Source organism: Ictidomys tridecemlineatus, chromosome 14 (assembly GCF_052094955.1).
Source record: "Ictidomys tridecemlineatus isolate mIctTri1 chromosome 14, mIctTri1.hap1, whole genome shotgun sequence".
In the NCBI taxonomy this organism is placed as follows: domain Eukaryota; kingdom Metazoa; phylum Chordata; class Mammalia; order Rodentia; family Sciuridae; genus Ictidomys; species Ictidomys tridecemlineatus.
Genome location: NC_135490.1, coordinates 10,682,499 through 10,704,245, shown reverse-complemented (window position 1 = coordinate 10,704,245; position 21,747 = coordinate 10,682,499). Strand labels below are relative to the sequence as shown.

General features: G+C 48.5%; 1 protein-coding gene, 2 long non-coding RNA genes and 1 other non-coding gene across 5 annotated transcripts in view; 2 read left to right on the top strand and 2 right to left on the bottom strand.

Moving 5' to 3' along the window:
• The window catches only part of Dock5 (dedicator of cytokinesis 5), a 184,016-nt gene that overhangs the window by 67,417 nt on the left and 94,852 nt on the right, over positions 1–21,747 (top strand). For both annotated transcript variants that reach the window (XM_078030869.1, XM_013365008.3), the window contains exons 3-5: positions 3,434–3,474; positions 8,346–8,401; positions 10,246–10,342. In XM_078030869.1, the coding sequence (XP_077886995.1) occupies positions 3,434–3,474; positions 8,346–8,401; positions 10,246–10,342 (194 nt within the window). The remainder of the gene's footprint in view (positions 1–3,433; positions 3,475–8,345; positions 8,402–10,245; positions 10,343–21,747) is intronic.
• On the bottom strand, positions 5,010–11,976 carry LOC144370281 (uncharacterized). Its single transcript, XR_013430213.1, has 2 exons — positions 10,658–11,976; positions 5,010–10,527 (listed from the first exon to the last, which is right to left on the bottom strand). It is a non-coding gene; the product is annotated as an uncharacterized LOC144370281 (long non-coding RNA).
• Trnaa-agc (transfer RNA alanine (anticodon AGC)) lies at positions 14,130–14,201 on the top strand. The gene has a single exon. It is a non-coding gene; the product is annotated as a tRNA-Ala (tRNA).
• On the bottom strand, positions 14,318–16,575 carry LOC144370280 (uncharacterized). The gene is made up of 2 exons (XR_013430211.1): positions 16,328–16,575; positions 14,318–15,818 (listed from the first exon to the last, which is right to left on the bottom strand). It is a non-coding gene; the product is annotated as an uncharacterized LOC144370280 (long non-coding RNA).

Genomic DNA, 21,747 nt, shown 5'->3' with positions numbered 1-21,747 from the left:
TTTACACTGGACTGGAATCCACACGGTCACCTCGCTCTCCTCCACACCGCGCTCCTTGGGTTAGTGTTTAATAAGTTACCTGTTGAGTGACAGCAGGAGCCTGGTAAGGTATCCCTAGGCAGAAGCCAGGACGGGCGGTGGCCCCAGGGACACTTGGTAGGTGAGGTGAAGTGAGAAGATGGTAGAGTCTGGCTGATGGGGATGAGAAGAAATGAGGAAAAGTAAGTTCTTGTGATAGTGGAACTAGGCATTTTGATATTTTCGAATCAGAGAAGGGACAGTTCCAGGAGAACAGAAGTGATTTGTGATCTTACTGGAAGAACTGCCCTGAGCATAGACTCACTTGGTGGTCATCATGATGGTTGGGGTAAACTTCCTTTTGAGATTGTCCTTTCACCTAAACGCAGGTAAGAATCGTTCCTCTGTACTCACCTTCTATACTCACCTTCCACTTCATCTTAATAACGTAATAATTTAAGAAAGCATCTGGGGGCTGGTGGGGAGGGGAGCTCAACGGCAGAGCCCTTGCCTAGCCTGTGTGAGACCCTGGGTTCCATCCACAGGGCTGCATAAAAAGCAAGCATCGGAGGTTCTACCCGTCCCTTAGCGCTGCCTGTTCATTACAGCCGTTGTTGATAGGCACTTTCTGCCTCTTCGCCTCATGACACAGCTCAAAGCCCAATAGCTTACTGTATTTAATTATGATGATCTGACATTCATATTTGGAATTAACTGGAAAACGGGGCTCTTGCTTGAATTTCCGTTCAGGTTTGTCATGTGAAAGCAGCAGACACGCTTGTGAGCTGTTACCCCGTCCTTTGCAGTTATTAGCAATGAAGTTTGTGGAGCAAGAGTATGATTAAAACCCCAGAGACAGACGTGTTCTCCTACTGCCGATGCCAAGGAAAATGAGTGTTTGCTTTTGAAATCCCAGCATGATTATTCTGTGCACCATAATTCTGGAGAAAAAGCAAGGACGTTAAAGTTTTTCAAAAATGACAGGTTTAAGAAACGTAATTCTGTGATGATTGGCTGTGCAGAATACTGTTTACAGAAGTGCAGATAAATTCTTCCTGAAAGTGGATCCAAGGCTAAATTGTGACATCTTAGCTTTATAGGGCCTCTTAGAAGCTGAGAACTGCTTGAACAAGACTAAACAGTAGTTTCTCAGCACGGGCCCTGGCTCTGCCTTGACCCAGGGTGAAGTTGAAGCCAGTCACTTGTCCAAAACCATTTTCAAAATGTTCAACATCTCTAGCAATTAGAGAAATGCAAATTAAAAACTGGAGTGATTCCTTCTCATTCCAGTCAGAATGGCAGTTATCAAGAACACAAATAACAATAAATGTTGGTAAGAATGTGGGGAAAACGGTATACTCATACATTGCTAGTAGGACTGCAAATTGGTGCAATCACTCTGGAAAGTAGTATGGATATTTCTCAGACAACTTGGAATGGAACCACCATTTGACCCAGTTATCCCACTCCTCGGTATATATCCAAAGGAATTAAAAATCATCATACTGTAGTGATGTGGCCACATTAATATTTATAGCAGCTCAATTCACAATAGCTAAGCTATGAAAACAACCTAGGTACCCTTCAACAGATGAATGGATAAAGAAAATGTGGTCTGTATACACAATGGAATATTAATCAGCCATAAAGAAGAATGATGTTGTGACATTTTTCAGTAAATGGATGGACCTGGAGATTAACAAGCTAAGTGAAATAAGCCAGTCCCCCAAAGCCAAAGGCTGAATGTTTTTGTTGATATGTGGAAGCTAACCCACAATATGGTGTGGGGTGGGAAGAGGAGAAGAATAGAAGTTCGGTAGATTAGACAAAGGGGAATGAAGGGACAGGAGGGGGGATAGGAAAAGGAAAGACAGTGGAATGAATCTGAAAATTTTTTCCTGTGTACATATAGGTATACACCATGTGAATCCCACCATCGTGTACATCCATAAGAATGGGGTCCCAAGTAGAATAAGCTATGTATCAATTATAAGATATATAATTGTATACAATTACATCAGAATGAATTCTACTGTCCTGTATAACTAAAAAGAACCAATAAAATAAAAATAAAAACCCATTTTCATGTTTTAGCAGAACCAAGTGAGTGCATGTGGATGGGTACAGACCCTGGTGCCCTGGGTGGGGGCGCGGGGGGCGGGGAGGGAGCGTTCAGCTTGGTCTTCCTATACCCGATTCCCTGCACGTTGGCATCCTAAATTGGGGATGGTGTTTCTAGTTCAGATACCTTTTTCTAACCCCATGCCTTGATGTAGGCCACAATTCTACAGCAGAGCACCCCACTCCTCCCTGCAAAACAGAGCAAAGTCCTTTAAATTTTTGACTACAGTTGACAAGTTAAACTATGTAAAAAATATTATCACATCTGTGCCCAAAGAAGGTAAATTCAGTTTTCTACTTACAACACAGCATAGATTAGGTGACTATTTTCTGGTTGCTTTCATATAGATACAAACCCCGGAGCCTTCTAGAACCTACTGGCAGGTGCCTGAAGGACTCATCACCCATTGCATCTGCTCCCTGTCTGTGTCTGGTACTTTACACTGTGCACTACTTGTGACAGGGTTCCCTTGGGCCAGGTGACCACATCGATGCCTCAGTTGATGCCAAGGGGCTGGGGAACATTATTCCAGGCAATTCCCACACTACGTGTCCAGGGAGGTTTTTGATATAAGATATCTGCTTGTGGACAGATTAAAATGTATACCCCCTCTATAAGGTATAGGATGGGAAAATATCTGCAGGTATATCTGTCTTTATTGGAATTTTAAAAAGGAAATTAAAGTCTTTTTCTAAATCACCAGTAAATTTTTTTTTTATGAAGGAGGGTGTTTATAGCATTACCCAAAATTGCATGAAATGTTTTATTATTTGTTGGAGATATTTTGGGGGTGGTGGGGTCAAATATCTATAAAGTTTGCTACAACTTAAAATTGACCCAGAATATTGATTCTTAACCTGGGAATGCAGAAGAATGAGAGAACCCAAGTGAAAATTATTTAAAAAGATGTATTTTAGTAGTGAAAGGTGACAAGGTATTTCATTGTGTATAGAATTTATATATATAATGGAAGTGATTTTCATACAAAAACATGTGCTGAATGACCATAGGTACCAGGTATTATGGGTCTGGATTGCTGTGTAGATAAGGGGCTTGGGCCTATGAATTTCCAGTCCTCGAGTTATCAAGAGAATACAGCTCTGAAGCAGATCTGGATTTTTACTGTATGGCAAACGTAACTGTTCCTGTCCTATAACGTTGTCCACTCATTGTCTCTTGGGTTCTCCTTTTAGCATGTGAACTTCATGTGCTAACAGAAGAATGATAACTACTGACATCTTTATGTTATCCAATGAACATAATAAGATTTTGTGTTCTCTTTTTCCCCAACAGGTTGGTACCGAGGCTACACCCTCCAGAATAAATCTAAAAAGGTACAGCCTATTGTTTATGTCTTTTGAACTGTCTGCAATCTGTGTTCTCTGGTCTCCTTATCTGCTCTCTCTGGACCTAGTTTGCTTGCTTTTTGAGGCCTTTCTTTTGATCTAAAAGTGATTTCTCTGACCTCAGTGCTCAAGAATAATAGTGTAAATCTCATGGGCTGTGTTTCCCACCATCTGAAGCAAGGAGGAGGCCCTGGCTGGCCTCTGGCTCCCTGCCCCTCAAGCTGAGCAGCTGGTGATGCAGAACAGTGCCCCAGGGGCACCTCTCAGAGAGGCTGGACCACTTCTCCCTTCATCCTGCACTTTCAAGTCTCAGTCCTCCCAACGAAGGGCCTCCCTGTGGCCACTTGATTCTTGTCTTCATTGTCAGACAATTTTCAAGTCTGAGCCTCACTATCCCAATAAGACATGATGAAACCAATACAGTGAATTCTAAACCAACATTTTACAAAAACAGGAAGTTGAAAAACAGGGAAGAAAATGGGGTGTTGTGGTAAGTATTGTCTCATGAAACTCTTGTCCTAGGTGTGTGTCCTGTTTTTCATGCATTGTTAATGTCGGTATTTGATGTACAGGGACTGGTCCACCATAAAAGTTCATCTCCTACTATTCATCCTGGGCAGAATTTGAAAAATACCCATCTAGACGGTTTCTTTTCCCAGTGTCAGAGCTACTCATTGTCAAGCTAATAAAACTGCTAGTTGTGTTAATACCCCCCTTGGTTTATTTTAGATCCCGTCAGCTCTGTGCCTTTGGTACGGCTTGCTGGGACAGCATGCCATCTCAGCACTTTGTTTTGAAAGAGCAAAGTTGGTCGGGCCTTATTATATCACCATTAGCTCAGGAGCCAGATAGCGAAATAGGGAAGGGGAGAGAGAAAAAGTTCTGAGTTTATCAAGAGGGAAGAAGAAAAGAAACAGGAAAAAGCAAACAGAAAACCTCCACAGTTCTCATTCCTCAGACACAGCATGAAGTGGTCCCGTGCAGGTGGGCAGATGTTGAGCTCCCAGAGAGCTCAGAGAGGGTGACTCTCCAAAGAGCTCCGGACCCCGGAACACCTTCCTGCAAGGTAGAAGCTCTGAAACACGTTGATTCTTCAGTCACACTTGGTGTTTGCATGCGCGTGCGCGCACACACACACACACACACACACACACACACACACACATACACAAATGCACACACACAGTTTGCTTTGACAGCTTAATAATGTAACCAAACAAAGGTGACATCTACTTTGACAGCTCCCTAGCGTGGAGCCTTCTCTCTCTCTCCAAACCCTGATGCTGAATTTTTCTACCTGCTGTTAGATTCTCGTGTCTTCACCGGAAGATGAATTATTTTCATATACTCTCCTGTTGACCCCAGTGTCTCCGAAGGAGGCAGGTGCTGGAGTGAATTAAACCACGAGGTTTAAGGTCTAGACTAGGACTCAGGTGCGGGGCTTGGAGGCAGGTTAGCTGGCCAGCAGCCACTACTGCTTAGTTTGGGTTCAGCCGTGCTGGTGTTTGCACAAAAGGAGTTAATGAAACTTTGATGTGCTGAGTTTATTAAAGGGCAAAAATATGGAGGTCACTTAATTCCCAATCTTTTATTTTGTAAGTTAATTTTTAAAAATATAGAAGAGCTGGGACGTAGCTCCAAGGTAGAGCCCTGGGTCCGATCCCCAGCCCTGCAAAACAAATAAGCAAACCAGCAAAAATTCTCAGATAAATTCACATGAAATGTCAAGAGCAAGCAGAAGTCTTGATTTTTAGCTGGTGAATACACACATGTTGACCAAGGTCCCAGACCGACAGTCTTCCTTTTCAGAGTCTGTAAGGCTGCATGCGTCACAGCAGAGAAGTGCTTGGTTTCTGAGACCTTCTGTGATTTCCTGATATACCCAAGCCCACCTAGCTGCAGTGCCCTGAGGGCGTCTTTGACGGACAGGTGTCCCCCTAGGATGTAAATAAGTTTCAGGTGTGCTTTAAAATTTTTTTTTTTTTTTTTTTGGTATTCATTCCATAGTTCCTAAAAACCCTGGTTTAAGCTTAAAACATCACATTTCAGAAGAAATAGTTCAGGAAGCGCTTCTCTTTGTTCTTGATAATTGAAGAACTTTGTGACATCCCGATGTGATGGCCCCAGGTTAAAGCACCTTTCCTGTGGAGAGATCCAAGGAGAACGGACAGACGGCAGGCCAAGTCCCAGCTCCTGAACACGCTCAGCTTTCCACACCATTTCATTAGAGTCCACCCATCAGCAGCAGCTCGGGTCTTGAGCTGTGTCCGCCTTCCTGTTGGGGAGGGGCTGCCTGAGGGCCTGTGGTCTTAATGGACATTCTCGGGGCCATTTATAATCAAACCTGGTCATTCAGAGTGGTGACGGGAGGAGCCAGTGGTTTTGTGAATTGAAGAAGCCAAGAGCTCTGTAGAACTGGTTATTGATCCCGCAGGATTGTGGAGGGTGGATAAAGGCAACATCTAGACACCATTAGTTTTTTTTTTTTTTTTTTTTTTTTTTTTAATTGAGTTGGCTGCATTAAGCAAGGAAAAGCAGGATTGAGAGACAGGCTATAAATCAGACATGACCCAAGTTTGCTCTGGCTTTTTTTTGTGTGTGTGTGTGCGTCATCAGAAAAGCTCCATCAGCAAATTAAGTGGCTGTACATGGTCAATGCCACCATGGCACCATGGAGCCTTCAAATGACAGGTTGGTAAGAGGAGGGAATGGGTTTTCTCTCAGTCTGAACATCATGTCCGAACTCGAGTGTGGAGGGTCGGCTGGTGATTGGCTTAGGTATCACAAACCATCTCTGCTTATAAATCAGAACACTTCTGCCTTGGTACTCTCCCCTTTGGTAGGACAGAGCGGTCACCAGATTGAATGCATGAAGATTTTAACTGGCTTTTTGCCTTCTTGATTGAAAGAGTCCCTGCAAGGAGATTCCTTTGGATTAGCAGTGTTACTTTTTTGGGATGCTGCACAGCAAACTCAGGGCCTCACCCAAGCTAAGTTCTACCACTGAGCTATACCCCCAGCCACAGCAATGGCACATCTTGAAACTTCTACTCTGTAGTTACTAGTGTTAAGCAGTTTATCTCTTCCCAAAGCATCCCACCACCCCACACCCCATGCTTTTTTTAATGAGTTCTGGACTTTTTTTGGTCTCTGTGTGTGTATGTGTGGTTAAAATGCATGAGATTTCATACCTTTGCTGATTTTCAGTGTGCAATGCAGTGACATTTAGGTACATTCACGTTGTCATGCCTCCATGACCACCATCCACACACAGAGCCTTTTCACCTTCCCAACTGAAGCTCTGTACACGTGAAGCACTAGCTCCTCAGACCCCTCCCTCAGCCCCTGGGACCTGGTTCTACTTTGAGTCTAACTGCTCCAGGTTTCTCATTTGGGACCCTCTGTGACTGGCTTGGTATCACGTCCTCAAGGTGAGATCCAGAGAGCAAGTCTGGGTCTCAGCTCAGCAGACAGGAGAAACACCCACAGTCCCTGAGGCATCCTGGGGACAGATGTGGAGCTTTGGAGTACAATATTCTCCTTTCTACTACACACACATTGAATGTTTAGGTTTAATTACTTGGTCATTTTTCCAAAATTGCTCGCAGTTGGTACGTGTAAAGAAAGAGATGAAGCCGCCCAGTCTGTGTGTCCTTGGTCTTATCAGTCATGGGCCTGGAGCAGCACATGACCCCAGCTGCCCCTCGCATAAAGCCAGGCCACAGCCTGCAGTTTCTCCTTGGTCCTGTCTGCCTGGCTGGGAGAGGGTGGGCCCTTGGGCGTCTGCCTGGAGCAGATGCAGGATCAACTCCGTCATCACCAACGCTGGGAGCCGCTTAATCCGAGATGTTCTTGCTGTTTCCTGTTTTACTGGCAGAGGATGAAAAGGGAGAAAGCAGAATATTGTACAGACAAATATAGTAGTAACGCTGGACCCAGGAGCAGCCCTGGGTGTACGTGGGACCCGAACCACTGCCTCCGGGCAAAGCCTCTGACATGGAGTGTCCACGGAGTTCACACCAGCTCTTCTGGGAGCTGAGCCAAGGTGTCCCCCGGCAGGCTCTCCTCTTCCCTGTTCTGCCCTGTGCCCAGCAGTGCCTTCTCCAGATGGCATCTTCTCTCTTGGCAGAGGGAGCGTATTGCACTGTGAAAGAGGAGCTCTTGGAATTTAAGAAAACCCTCGGGAACGAGGTGCTTCCTGTTGGTAGACCGGATCCATCCTCGGTCCTCTGGTTTCTACTCAGCAGTCAATGTCTTTCCCCTTGGTCCTCCTGGGCCTTAGTGTCCCTGTGGGTAGTGTCATAATGCTGACATAGAATTGCCTTTGACGGTGCAGAAGGAGGGCGTTGAAGGTTGGGAAGTGCTGGGAATAACCAGGTAACTGGTGTCCCTGGTTTGGGATGCATTTGGTTTAAGTGCTCAGAGGATTGGCTTCAGGAAGTCACAGTCACTTTAGGAGCCCAGGAGCTGGTCCCGCAGAGCTGTTGGACTCGCTCACTCCGAGGGCTCCTTTATCGAGAACCATCTCGTGCGTGTTGGCTGTGAAGGGGTTTTTGAGGCTCGCTGGTAAACTCCTTGTCACCATGGGAGCTCTGAGCTGACGGGGACCCGTTTGCCTCTGGGTTTATGAAACGTGAGTCCTGTGCTCTCTGAGCCCAGATCTTAACTTTTGCCTTTTCAATGTTCCCTCCACACGTTTGTTGAGGTAGCCTGTCACTGTGGCTGACATCCTGCAAACCCGAGCAGAAGACTTCCTGTCCTCCTGGTGTCCCCCGTCATTCCTGCGACCCTTCGTGCATTGGACTTTGGACTGAGGGTTTTTTTTATGGTCTTAATCACTACCCTTCTTCTCTCTGTAGGGTATTTTTCCTGAAACCTATATCCACCTGAAAGAGGCAACTGTGGAAGACCGAGGGTAAGTTCCAGTTCAGGGAGACACCTAGAAAGGACGAAGACGTGAGACGGTCGTGACAGGGTGCCTTGCACACTCCATTACTCCCATCTCCTTGGCTCCACTTCTCCTCTGAGAGGGACAGGATTAGAACACTTCCCTGATGTAATTCCTTGCTGTGTCTTAGTGGTTCCTCCCTTGCATCTTGCTGATGACAGGGAGCTGTCATCAACTGAGGGCCTGTGCCCCTCCTTGTATTGACTTCCTGCTCACTGTGTGTGTGTGTGCACGTGCTCATGCACGAACACGTGGGGCTCTTCAGCTGAATCTGAGAAGTTCCCAGTCTGGAATCTTTGCAAGGGAGAGGAGTAAGCGGCAGTCTGTATGGATCAGCTCTGAAGCAGGGACACATCCCTGAGCCTACTGTGTACCTGGGTTTTTCACTGCACACTGGGGACACCCGTCCAGCTCTGCAGGGGCTGCTCATGGGCCTGATGTGAGAGTCCAGTGACCTGATAGGTGTGACTGTGCTCTGCACATCACATCTGCTGAGGTTCATCTTTTCCCATTTCTTGCCCGTCTCTTTTGTACTGAATAGTCCTACCTTTGTGACACCCAAGAAGATGATATTCAGCCCAACCGGGAAAGAAGCAGGGAGCTCTTGAGTCTCCAGGCAGGAGGGTTGAGGAGACAGTCGGAAGTGGGCCTGGAATCCATGGCTGGCAGGGGAGGAGGGGGCTGGGACTCAGAGTCATGCAGCCTCAAAGCCAGAAAGAACTTTCTCCATCCAAAGCTCAGCGCCCATGTGTGAAGGCAGCTTCACACAACTCTTTGATGGTGGCACCAGGACCGATAGCTAGGTGTCCTGCCCTCTTGGAGAAGTCATCTTTCCAGTGGGCCATTCCTGGGCAGACTCCAGATGTCATTTGCCACATTGGTGGAAAGGCAGAGTAGGAGGCCCGTTGTACCCAACAGGGCTGCCAGGTGAAATTTGCAACTCACAAATTTGCTTATGATGGGGTTAGGTCCCCATAAACCTGTTGCAAGCTGAAAATGTTGTAAGTCGAAAATGCATCTCAGACATCTAACCTGCATGTCTTAGTCTGCCTTCTCCCATTAGCCTGAGTTGGGAAAAATCATCTAGCACAAAGCCTGTTTTATAATAAAGTGTTGACCGGATGGATATGCATTCAAACCTTCATAAAGCTGTGAAATAGGAAGTTGAACCTCATAAGCCGGGGGCCCTCTGTGATTCCCATAGTGAGTGTGCCCCAGGTGTTTCACGAGTCGTATTTATCTTGACACACTTCCTTCACTCTGTCTGGAGTTGGCTCACATTTGTTTGCTGGCAATTGCTCTTTCTTTAGCTAATGATAGAAACACTGGAGGGGATTTATGTTAGGAAAGGTAGTGGAGTAACTGTGAGGATTTTTTTGTGTTTTCCATGCTGTGAAGCAGCAGGTGAGAAGCGGGTGCTGCCCCAGTCCCTGCTGGCAGGAGGTGGGTGAGGTCACAGGCCCCAGGATATTCACGCCAGGCACACTCTCTTCCTGTCCTCCCTGGTGGAACCAGTGAGCATAACGTTTTTCCACTTACATTTCTGAGAATCACTGAAGCCATCACGAGGCCATATGGGGGGGTGGAGTCTGCAGAACCTGAGCTCAGGTGGGGGACTGTGCTGTTCTGAAATGCTTCCTTTGTCTCAGAAGAGGGTAAGTGTCCTACACGACACACGTCCCCTCCACGCGCAGGTTTTGCCGATTTCAAGCCGGAGCGTCCCCATTCCTATCCTGTGCTTGGGGAATGTCGTCTAGAAAAGCACTTCCGATCACCCCACAGTAAAAGGAGCGTCTGTTTGGTTCTCTCAGGCAGAACGAGACCGTGATTCCGGGGGAGCTCCCGCTGGTGCAGGAGCTCACGTGCACTCTGCGAGAATGGGCTGTCATCTGGCGCAATCTCTACGTGGTGAGTGTCCCCCCAGGGCTGGGGCGTAGCAGTGGCCATTCCTGGGCCCTCAGCCTGTCTGTCTGTCCTGCTCCAGAGGCGTCCTCTGCAAAGTGTGGGCTTCCGAGCAGCTGTCTGTGTGGAGGGAGATCCCGCTTTCCTGGACCACACAGTGTGTGGCTGGCAACCGGTCGACTCTCATTTCCCTGGAATTGGGTCATTGATATGGGATCGTGGAGGGAAGTAGGTGTAATCATTAATTAATTCAGTCTTTTCTCAGCTGCAAACATGCCAATTGTGAAAGTAATAATGATAGTAATAACTGCAGACGCTTACCTAATCCCTCCTCCGTGCCCGAAACCACTGCGGAGCCTTACAACACTCTGTAAAGTAGGTGCAATTACAGTTATTAACCCACCAGTAAGGAGCCCGCGCGGTCACTGAGCCTCTCTGCCTGCACCGTGAATACAAAGGCATAAGTGTTTCAGTGCTCAGCCACCTGAGGGTGACCTTCCTAACCACCTGACCTTACAGACTCCGCACTGTTCCTCTGTGGGCAGGGCAGCTTCCACGCATGGCAGAAGGCTGCTGTCTGTGCTGGTTCAGTGGGCAATTACACAGCCTTTGTGATAGACCATGATCATAAAATGCACGTGGGTCTGCAGTCGGGGCTGCTGTGACGCGGATGTGGTTCGTCCCCCTGAGACTCGTGTTGGAGTTTCCTTCCCATTGTGAGGCACTAAGTGGGAGGGGGCCTTTGGGAAGTGATTAGGATTCAGTAAGGTCATCAGTGTGGGGCCCCATGATTGAAGAGTGATGGCTTTGTGAGACCAGGGCCGGGAGTGGTCGCGGGACTGGTGGCGCATGCCTATAATCCCCGCGGCTTGGGAGGCTGAGGCAAGTCGATTGTGAGTTCAAAGCCAGCCTCAGTAACAGTGAGGTGCTAAGTAACTCAGTGAGACCCTATCTCTAAATGAAACACAAAATAGGGCTGGGGATGTGGCTCGGTGGTCGAGTACCTCCGAGTTCAATCCCTGGTACCCCCCCACCAAAAAAAAAAAAAAACAGAATAGAGATGAGAAAGTAATTAATCACTTATGTGTTCCTTGTCTCTCGCCATGTGATGCTTTGATCCGTCTTGGCACTCAGCCATCACCAGATTTAGCCCCTCAGCCTTGGAACAGAACTGTAACCAACATAGACCTCTTTTCTTTATAACGTATCCAATCTGTGGTATTTTGATCCTAGCAACAGAAAACTAGATTTACAGGGACAAGGACCCAGTGAATCTAGCAGGGAATATTGCCAGACTGAGAGCAGCTATACTGCAATTGGCCAGGGATGTTCAAGGTCCATTAGCAGCGTGCCTAGCTCGTCTCCAGTTCAGGAAGCTCTTCTTCAGTGCTGGAATCCACAAAGACTCCTCCCTCCCTGCCTCCCTCCCTGCCTCCCTCTCTTCCTTCTTTCCTTACTGTGGACTGAATCCAGAGCCTCTTGCATGCTAGGCAAGTGCTGTACCACTGAGCTACACCCCCTGCCCTTTCAGTTTTGAGACCGGGTCTCACTAACATACCCAGGCTGGTTTAGAACTTGTCATCGTCCTGGCTCAGCCTCCCAAGTCCCTGGGATTACAGGTGTGCACCTCTGCACCTGGCCTACACAGACTTTTCTAAACTTACCTCTTTCCTGAACGTCTGTTGGTGAGTACCACTTGGTCTCACCTCTGCAGACAGCCTGCAGCTTCCCTGGCTAATCAGGACGTCACATGATGAATTCCCACGTGAACGAGTTCAGTGAGGTCATGGACGAGGGAGGAGTTACTCTCTTTTCTTCCTGTGACTTTGTTTTTATTCAGGTTCTTGTCGGGTCTTTTGTCGATTTTGCATTCTAACTTTCAAAGGCCAGTGACGCACACCAGTAATCCCAGAGACTCGGGAGACTGAGGAGGAGGATTGCAAGTTTGAGCCCAGCCTGGGCAATTTAGTGAGATCCTGTTGTAAAATAGAAGAGTTGGGGATTCAGCTTGGTGGGAGAGCATCCCTGGGAGCCACGCCCCCCTGTACCCCAGCCAGCCTTACTAAGTCACTGAGAGCCCCATCCTAGGCCCCACGTGGTAGTGTAAGTTCCAAGAGATCCTGTGAGACACTTCATTTCCATTCAGTGCCGTCACTTCCCAGGACAGATTACAGCAGTAGAAATCACCAACCCCTTCCGTGGAAAAACATAATGTTCCTCTGTCTGCCCAACCTTCAAAGCCTCATTTAAGCCCTTTCTTTTCCATAATGTGTCTTCAGAACACACTGATCCCTAACGTTTCCCTCTGGGCTATCAGAGTACTCTGTGCTGCATGTGGTCTGACCCTTGGGGGATGCAGCCTCTGATCTCTCTCTGGCCAGTTTAGAAGAGTGCTCACTCTCACTTCCTAAATCATCAGCTCTGGGAGGATGGAGATGCTGCTGTTAGCCCCGTGGCCTGCATTGATCATCTGGCACTTATAGAAAGCACTCTCTGGCCCTGGTTAATTGATCAGTTTGTGGCTCTAAGGGGATGAGGAATTGCATCTCTGTGCCTTGGTTCCTTAGCATACTCTTTCTGGAAGTGGGTGAGTGGCGAGACATATTTATTGCAAAAGAATAGGTGCATATCCCTGCATTTTCTGTTTCCTGTTACTATCACGAAACACTTGAAGCAGGTAACTTATCAAGAAAAGAGGTGTATGTAGCTCACAGTTCTGAAGGCTCAAGGGCCTGAGGCCAGCATCAACTTTGGTCTTGTGAGGACCTCATGGCAGATGGCCTCCCAGTGGTGGGAGCTTGTGTGACAAAGGGAGTGTCCACATGGCAAGACAGGAAACCAGAGCACAGGGAGGGGCCCCATTCTTTTTATAGCAAGTCCCTTGAGATCACTGACTGGGTCTCACAGAACCACCTCAGTGCCTGCCGGGGCGATACTCTCAGTGACCTCACAGGCCCCACCTCCTGGAGGTGCTACCCTATGGGGCGGGGGCAGGGGTTCCAGAACATGAACCCTGGGAAGACAAACTCAGACCATACTTCAGCAAACCATAGTCACCCCTGATCTCCAGATCCAGACTGCTGCAGAACCTGAAACTCTGTGGGCACCCACATGACACCCCGAATGGGAAGTTCCACGCCTGAGCTCCTGTGGGAACCTTTGTGTCATGCACAACACTGTTAAAATATTCTATTTTATCTTTTTTTTTTTTTCTAAAGAGAGAGAGGATTTTTTTTTAATGTTTATTTTTTAGTTTTAGCCGACACAACATCTTTGTACGTGGTGCTGAGGATCGAACCCGGGCCGCACGCATGCCAGGCGAGCGCGCTACCGCTTGGGCCACCTCCCCAGCCCTCTATTATATCATCTTTAGGCTGGGTGTCAAAGGAAGATGGGCGGCATAAACAAATCTCATGTTTTGACTTGGGTGCCAGCCCCCAAGTTACCCCATTTACGTATATGCAAATTTCCCCCAATCCCAAAGCAACCTGGAACCTCTCTGGTCCCAGGCATTTCTGGTAAGGGGCAGTCAGCCAGTGTTGGAAAGGAGGGGCCTTGGTTTAAGACGTCGGGGAAGAGTGGAGAGTACGAATGAAGGGAGCCTTTCTTTCTCGCTGAAGTGTGTCACTGTAGTGCTCATTTCCGTGTCCTTTATACACTCACCGATGTTCATGCCAGGTGTGTGTTAAGTGGAACTGAGAAGTAGGGGTGAGGCTCAGGGGTAGAGCAATTGCCTAGCTTGGACGGGGTCCTGGGTTTGATCCCCAGCCCTAAAAAATCAATAAATATGGGCCGGGGTGTGGCTCAGGGGTAGAGCGCTCGCCTAGCATGCGAGAGGCGCTGGGTTCGATCCTCAGCACCCCATAAAAGAAAGATATTGTGTCCACCTATAACCAAAGAACAAATATTTATAAAAATTAAATAAATAAATAAATAAAGTGAGCCACCCCTTCTCCGAGGGCAGCATGTGGCATATCTTAATTTGGATGTATCTGATAAAATATTTATTTGGTTATTTGGGAATATTTTAAGGTGACTGACAGCCGCCTCTGATTGACATGAAGACGTAGTTGATGGGCTGAGTCCACGGGGCTGAGTGATGGTGCCCGCTTATCCGTTAGGGAAGAATCCGCTTGACATGGCTTGTTATTAACTGTGACTTCCTTTCTTCCAGCCCCTTACCAACATGAACAGTTTACTTCAGGCAGAATTTCTGAACTTCTTTCTCAAAAAAATTCACAAGTCAACTTAACCAACCTCAAATATCATATTTCCACTGTGGGAAAATAAAAAACAAAAAAGGAAACTGAATCTCCAGTTTCCTTGTCCCCCCCGCCCCATAGATTTTTATTAGTGCTTTTGTTTTCTGCTCCGTGCCCGAGTTCCTTGAGTCCATGGAAAGAGGAATACAGAGTTTACTGCTACACCTTCGGACGGGAATCAGGTTTCTCTTCTATTGGCCCCTTCAAATTGCGAGACCAGGCGTTTCGCTTGATGTCTTTAATAACTCCTGTGATGCCTTATAAACCACTTATGAATAGATTTCCTGGTTCTGTTCTGTGCCGTCGACATTTTCTGGACCCAGGGTCTTCTCTGGGGGAAATGCAATCCACTCACCAGATTGAGCCCAGCTGCGTAGGTACTGATACTGACTCTAGAAAGGAAGGGCGTTCCTCTGGTGTGATAGGTTTTCCGTAGCCCCACAGCGATTTCATAGAACATATGTTTTGCGAATTTACTGTGAAATAATCATCAACGTGTCCTAAGTGGGCGGGGCCTACGCTGCAGGAGGGGCACTCCCTGTGCTAAGTAAGAGGGGAACCCCCTGCCCCGAGAGAGGAGGGAAAGGCTCCCGGCCCTCCCTGGCAGTGTTATTGTCTTCTGTGGAATTACCTTGGTGGGAGGGCTTGGCCTTGTGCCGGGGAGGAGGCCGGTGGCCCAGAAAGCAGGGCTGGGTTTCTTCTGCAGGCCCTGTCCTGAGAAGCCCTGTGGTCATGAGCAAGTCACTCAGGTCTGCAAGCCTCTGCTGGATTCCTGCCCCCACTGCCAAGCTCCCTCTTGACCCAGAGCTGCCAGACCTGGGAGCCATGGTGGCTGTGAAACCCTTGTGCAGACCGGCCCCAAGGACTCTGCGCATGGGGGGCCGCCGCTGGAGACCTCAGCTGTGCGTCTTCCCTCTGGGCAGCCTTGGTCCGTGGCTTCCCTCTCGCTTGGCGGCTGCTGCTGCCACTGCTGCTGGGGCCCCAGAAACTCCCTTCCCTGTGCCGCCCTTATCCAAGGCCACTTTGTCTCCCGTCATCGGTTTAGGCAGAATGACCTTGAGAACTTAGCAGCAGGCTGTTTTCCACCAGAGACCGTGATCCTTCCTGCGTTAGGCTCGGGTCCAGGAGGCGTGGGTCCTGCCGGCATCCAGGCTGCAGATTCGCCACCGCCCGCCTGATGAGCTCTGCCTGCACGGCGGCCCCTGGGTGGGAGCCCGTCCCTGGGAGTTGGTGGATCGGGAAAGGAGGGAATATTCTGATCAATGAGGTCACTGGCCAAGTGCCAAGACGGGCCAGACAGGCCGACTAGCTCTGAAGTTCTGGCTCCCTCCTTCCCTGGGTATGTACGTTTATACTCAGAAAAAATAACAAACCCAGTAATAGTCACTGAAAACAAACAAGCCGGAGCAGAAAGGACTTGGACTCGGGAGGCACTAGCTAATCCTGTGGCCTGAAAACAGTTCCTTGACCTCTTCAGCTTTATTTTCCTTTCCTCAAGTAGGGATTTCATAGCATATATGCTTTGCAGGTTTACTGTGAGGACTCGGCGGGAATAATCTGTATCAAACTCTGTGGCCGCCGACACATGCCAGCCCTGACTGTCCCCTTACAACGCTGCTCCTTGAAAGAGCCGGTTGAGCTTGCGTTTAGGAGAGCTCCGCACGCCCTGGCCTTCACCCTGAGGTCACTTAAGGGTCCATTGCCCACCCGGCTCTGGTCCCTACCTCACCTTCCTCTCCTGTGTTGCTCAGCTACTCGGAGTCAGTGGGTTTGAGGTCTTCTACCCACAGTTCCCTGGAACCTCTCAGGATCTTCCTCTTCCCTGGAAATGGAAGGTGGATCCAGAGAGCTCTCTGGCCTCTTCTGTTCCAGCAGCACCAGCCCCCAGCTGCCACGTGAGGTGGGTGGACACAGGAGCACTGACCCGGACATGGTCAGATTCATGTGGTATCTGACTTCTGGCCTGAAAACCTGTTGCCTACCGTCTCCCCCTACCGTGTCCTGGTGCTGCTCCTGCCTTCTAGCTAGAGAAAGGGTGGGGGAGGGCTGGCCAGGCAGGCCTGTCCCCTGAGTGAGAGCAGATGGCCACAGAACCTGGTGATGACAGTGGTTCATCCACGGTGTAGAACCAGTGAGCTTAACTGGTAACCCAGAGTTCGTGGGGAGGATTGGTCTCCGCTCACCCCCATTTAAAAACCCTGAGTCTGACTACAGTTCTAGAAAGCTGTGGAGCTAAGAAGGGGCCTGTGGCTGGGGTGTCTCCTGTCATTCCATATCCTGGCGGATTAAGGCTGTCTTGGTGACCGGCTGGTTATTGCCGGAGCACCAGCTCTGAAGGGCCATTGAGCTGGTCTCATGGTCTGAAACCAGCATCGGATCGCTTCTTCCCAAGGACAGGAGATTCCCACCTGTTCACCCTGTTGTCAGGGTGCTTTATCTGTGAGTTGCCGGCCCCACTTCCACGTGGCTCTGATGAGACGGATGAGGCGTGACGTGGAGGTGACGGGGACAAGGCACGGGGAGGGCTTTGGGTATTTTTCCAGTTTTGATTTTTCTCTGCGTTTTGGTTTTTCTTGGCGTTCAGGATTTCCTTTGTTTCGGGAGGCAAAAGAGGGTCTAGAATTTGAATCTTTTCTTTGGAAATCACACTTTGGCTAGGCAAGCAATCCTCCGTCAGGGGATGGAGAGCCGAGGCCCTGGGCGGACAGGAAGCGTGTCTGGGTGGTCCGGGCGGCTCAAGGATGAAGAAGGATCAGAATGCCAGGACTCGGCCCCAGGAGTTAACGGCCGCATGGAAAGACAGGAGACTATTGCAAAACTCTGAACAGGGGCACATTTGATGTCACACACGTCAAATGCACAAGCACATGAGGAGTGAGGTCCCTCAGTTGGCCAGGTGGTCAGTCGCTGGGGAGGATCAGTGGAGTCCAGCGTCTCCGGCATGGGCTTGAAGCCCCTGGGAATGGATCTCCGGACAGTGCCTGGAGTTTTACAGATGAGCTTATCCCAGAGGGCATGATTTGCCCAAAGTCACAAAGCAAGTTAATGACAGAATCAGAGATAGAAGCCAAGCCCCCATCTGTTTCCTTAAGCACTTTGTACTTCAAATCGCAAAATCCACGTGGAACAGGAAAGTTTGGTGAGCAGAGCTGACGTGGCTTCTGTTGCACATGGAGATCGGGAGCAGCCGAGGAAAGGCTTTTGGCTGTGGTCTCATTCTTGGAGAAAAGGAGAAGAATCCCTGTTTTCTGACACTCAGAATCCATGCCGGTGTCTGAATGGCCTCAGAATTTCTGTGCCACTTCATGGACAACATATGCATTCCTTTTGGTCTCAAAAGGCAGAGCTATTTAATCTTGTGAATTTAATTTTCAGATTTTTTTTTTAAAAAGATAAACAACTGGGATAGGAATATAAAAAGTGAGACCTCAGATATCTGCAAGCAGAAAAGCAGAAGAAATGCTAAGCAAATGCAGGAATGTCTCCACTGTCTAGGAGAAAGATAACCAAGGCTTTATTTTGTGTAGCCATTCCTCACTCAAAACCACAGCACCATTTTAAAATTTGAGTCATCAGAATTTGTCTTTGAGGTTCTACTGTCTCCTAGGATTGTGTGGAGTTTTGCAAAAAGGGTCAAAGAAATTATTATCTCACATGACAATGGCTGATACTGCCGAAAAGACTACAGTAATGGAGGCTACATAGCAGAGAAGGCACTCTGGGCCTTCTCGGTATGCAGGCGTGGGCTGCACAGGATTTAGAAAACAGGGCAGGAAGAAGGGTGAATTAGTCCATTTTCTGTTGCTATAACATAATTCTTGAGGCTGGGTACTTTATAAAGAGAAGAGTTTTATTTTGCTCACAGGAAGTCCAAGATTGGTCAACTGCATCTGCTTGGCCTCTGGTGAGAGTCCCCCTGATGGTGTTACATAATCGTGGCTTGCATCAGGACAGGAGGGCGTGCAAGGGGACATGAACACAGGGTGAGAGGAAGAGTGACTCAGGGGCCAGGCTTGCTCTTTTTATAACCACTTGCTCTATCAAGAGCCAACTCCCAGCCAGGAATGGTGCCTGTATTCCCAGCGACCTAGGAGGCCCAGGCAGGAAGATTGCAAGTTCAAAGCCAGCCTCAGCAATTTAGCAAGACCCTGTCTCAAAATTTAAAAATAAATAAATGAATAAAAGAGGGCTGGGGACATAGCTTGGTGGTAGAGTGCCCCTGGGTTAAGTCCCCAGTATAAAAATAGAGAGAAAATAAAAAATTAAAAACAATAAATGAAAACCTTCCAGGAGTGCGGCATTGATCCCTCAGGAAGGCACTGCCAGGGACCTAATGGCCTCATGACCCCTCCTTTTAGTGGTTCTAGACCTTCCCCAAACCCCTGCACCGGGGAACCCAGCCAGGAGACTCCGGAGGACAAAGCGCAGCAGGGGCAAGAGGAGGAAGGTCACAGAGAGCTGCTCTGTCTACTGGGGACCCTGGGCTTTCTCTCTGCCTGTCCTCCTGCGTCCCCCACGCCAGGGAGGTGTCAGGGGCCAGCGATCACAGGGAACCTCTTGCTGGAACATGTCAGGGGCCAGTGATCACAGGGAACCTCTTGCTGGAACAGTCTTGGGAATGTGGCAGCAAAGCCGTTTCCTTGCAGTGAGTGGGGAGGCTGCTTCCCCGGGCGCTCAGCTTGTCGGTTCAGAGCCGATTGGCCCAGGAATCAAAGAGCGGCTTCTCCATCCTCCCCAGGGGAAGACCTGGCAACAGGGCTGATGTGACCGGCAGTCAGTCATTCACTTGCCATCAGCAGCGTCTGATGTCACTGGGGCTGAGAACTGGTGAACATGTGCCCCCAGGTGTGCCACCCTAGGATTCGCCAGCTTTGGAGTCCTTTCCTTCCCGCGCTGCCACAAGTCACATCTTAATTAAAACCAGGACACATTAAAAAATCATAACAATAAGTAGACCCGTGGATTGTAGGAAAGAAGAAAAGAAGAAGAAGAAAGGATGCCCTTTCTGCCTAACAGTTTTGAAAATCTTCTAGATTGAATCTCTCACTCCTTTTTCCAGTTGGGAAACCAGTGGCGGGAAAAAAAAAAAAGTGCAGTGTGCCTGTCTCTTTTTCTGCTTCTCTAAGGACTGACTTAGGAGGAAATGAATCCGAAACAAGGCTTAAAGCGCAAACACAGGGCAGTTTCCAGTTGTCCACGGGCTTCGCCTCTCGTTGAAGAGCCACAGTTAACAGAGCAGATGGCAGTGGCAGATCACCGGTGCTTCCTCCCGCGCCCGAGTGTTCCCGTGAACTCTGAACTGAACAAGGGTTTGCATCACGCTCTGCTGACCTCATGGCCCCTTGCAGGCTGTGGGTTCTCCCTCCGCGTTTACTGTTTGTTCAGAAGGCCCCTGCGTGTTTTCGGCCCAGGAGGGCACGTCCCCCGGAGCGTTGCAGAAGAGGTCCTTGCCGCAGAGCCACAGCAACGCCCCAGTGTGTGCGCACGGGCACCGGGGGCACGGCAAACCTGTGGTTTTCTGTGACTCCAGAAGTCCACGGTCGTATCTCCCCGTGGCGACTTTCACCTGAGAGTAAGGAGACAGCGGTTTCCTAGAGTACGTGGGCTGAGCAGAGTCCCCCAGGTCCTGCCATAGGTCAAAGTGACCCACAAAACGGTTTTCCTCATCCCTCTATATAAGGGGTCTCACCTGTGTACCCGACATCATGTTGCCCTATTTATGTTCTTACTTCTTTCTTATTTGTAATGGTTTTCCTATTTTCTTTCTGACGCCTTTCATAGTTCTAGCGTTGTCTTGTGTGCGTATGGATATAGCATAATGTCTTGTGTAATATTTTCTGTACACTTATTTATTGCTCTCGTTCCCTCTCTAGAATGTTAGATTCCTGGGCGCAAAACTTTGTTTCCAGCACATAGCACATGCTCATTGTTGGATGATTTAAAAAAAATATATATATATATACATACATATATACATATATGTATGTATATATATATGTCCATACATATGTGTGTTTATATACATATATATTTTAAGTATATGTATATGTAGCATATATATGTATATAATTAAACCACATACAGTGTTGCATACCTGAAATTGTAGAGACTGTGGAGGCAGAGGCAGGAGGATCACATTTGAGGCTCGACTCAGCAACTTAGCAAAACCCTATCTCAAAAATATAAAAAAACAAAGGACTAGGGATGTGATCAGTTGGTTGTGAGTTCATTTAGATCAGTTTTACTAAGTTATTAGAAGAGCCCTAAGTAACAGTTTCATATCTGAATAATCTAACAATTTTCCTGGAAAATAAAGATTTAAAAGTCATGTTTATCATTTTATTTTCAAATATCCCTGACCCTGAAACCCCATGTATTTCTCCATTCATGATTCTGTCCTCCAGGACATTTTTTAGAACGCCTTCTCACTGCTGGCCACTGGGGACAAAACTAACGTGCTCCTCCTGTGGTCGGGGCTCATCCTCCACAGAGCGCTCACGAGGGACAGGCCAGGCCATTGGGTGCTGGGTGCTGGGATGCTGGTAAATTCCGGCCACAGCGGAGACAGGAGTTGGGGCTTTAAGGGAGAGCTTCTGAGTGGCAGCTGAAGTCCCCATGGCCAGTTGGTGGAGGTGCCCAGTGTGGGTGAGCAGGGGCTGGGGCCCGGTGGGAGGAGCAGCAGGGGAAATGCGTAGGAGAGGGGCAGGCGGAGAAACCCACAGAGGTTGGTGGGAAATGCCCACGGGCATGTGGATGAGAGTCACAGTGTGAGAGGACATACCCTGGGCTTGGAGGTGTCTGGGGGAAGTCCCTGGAGGGTTTTAAGCAGGAAAGACATGATAGGAATTTTAGGGTGTGTGGGTTTTGATGTACTTGGAATTGAGGACCAGCCAGCTATCCCACAAATTGCTTATCCATCTTCCTTTCTTCTGCCAGTACTGAGAATTGAACCAGGTGCTCTGCCACTCGGCTGCATCCCCAGGTCTTTTTATGTTTTGAGACAGGTTCTCACTAAGCTGCTGAAGCTGACCTCAGACCTGCAATGCTCCTACCTCAGCCTCCCAAGGGCTGGAATTATCAGCATGAGCCACCACGTCCCTTAGCACTTTGCCACTTTTCAAGTTGCAGTGAACAGAGGGAGCCCTGGGC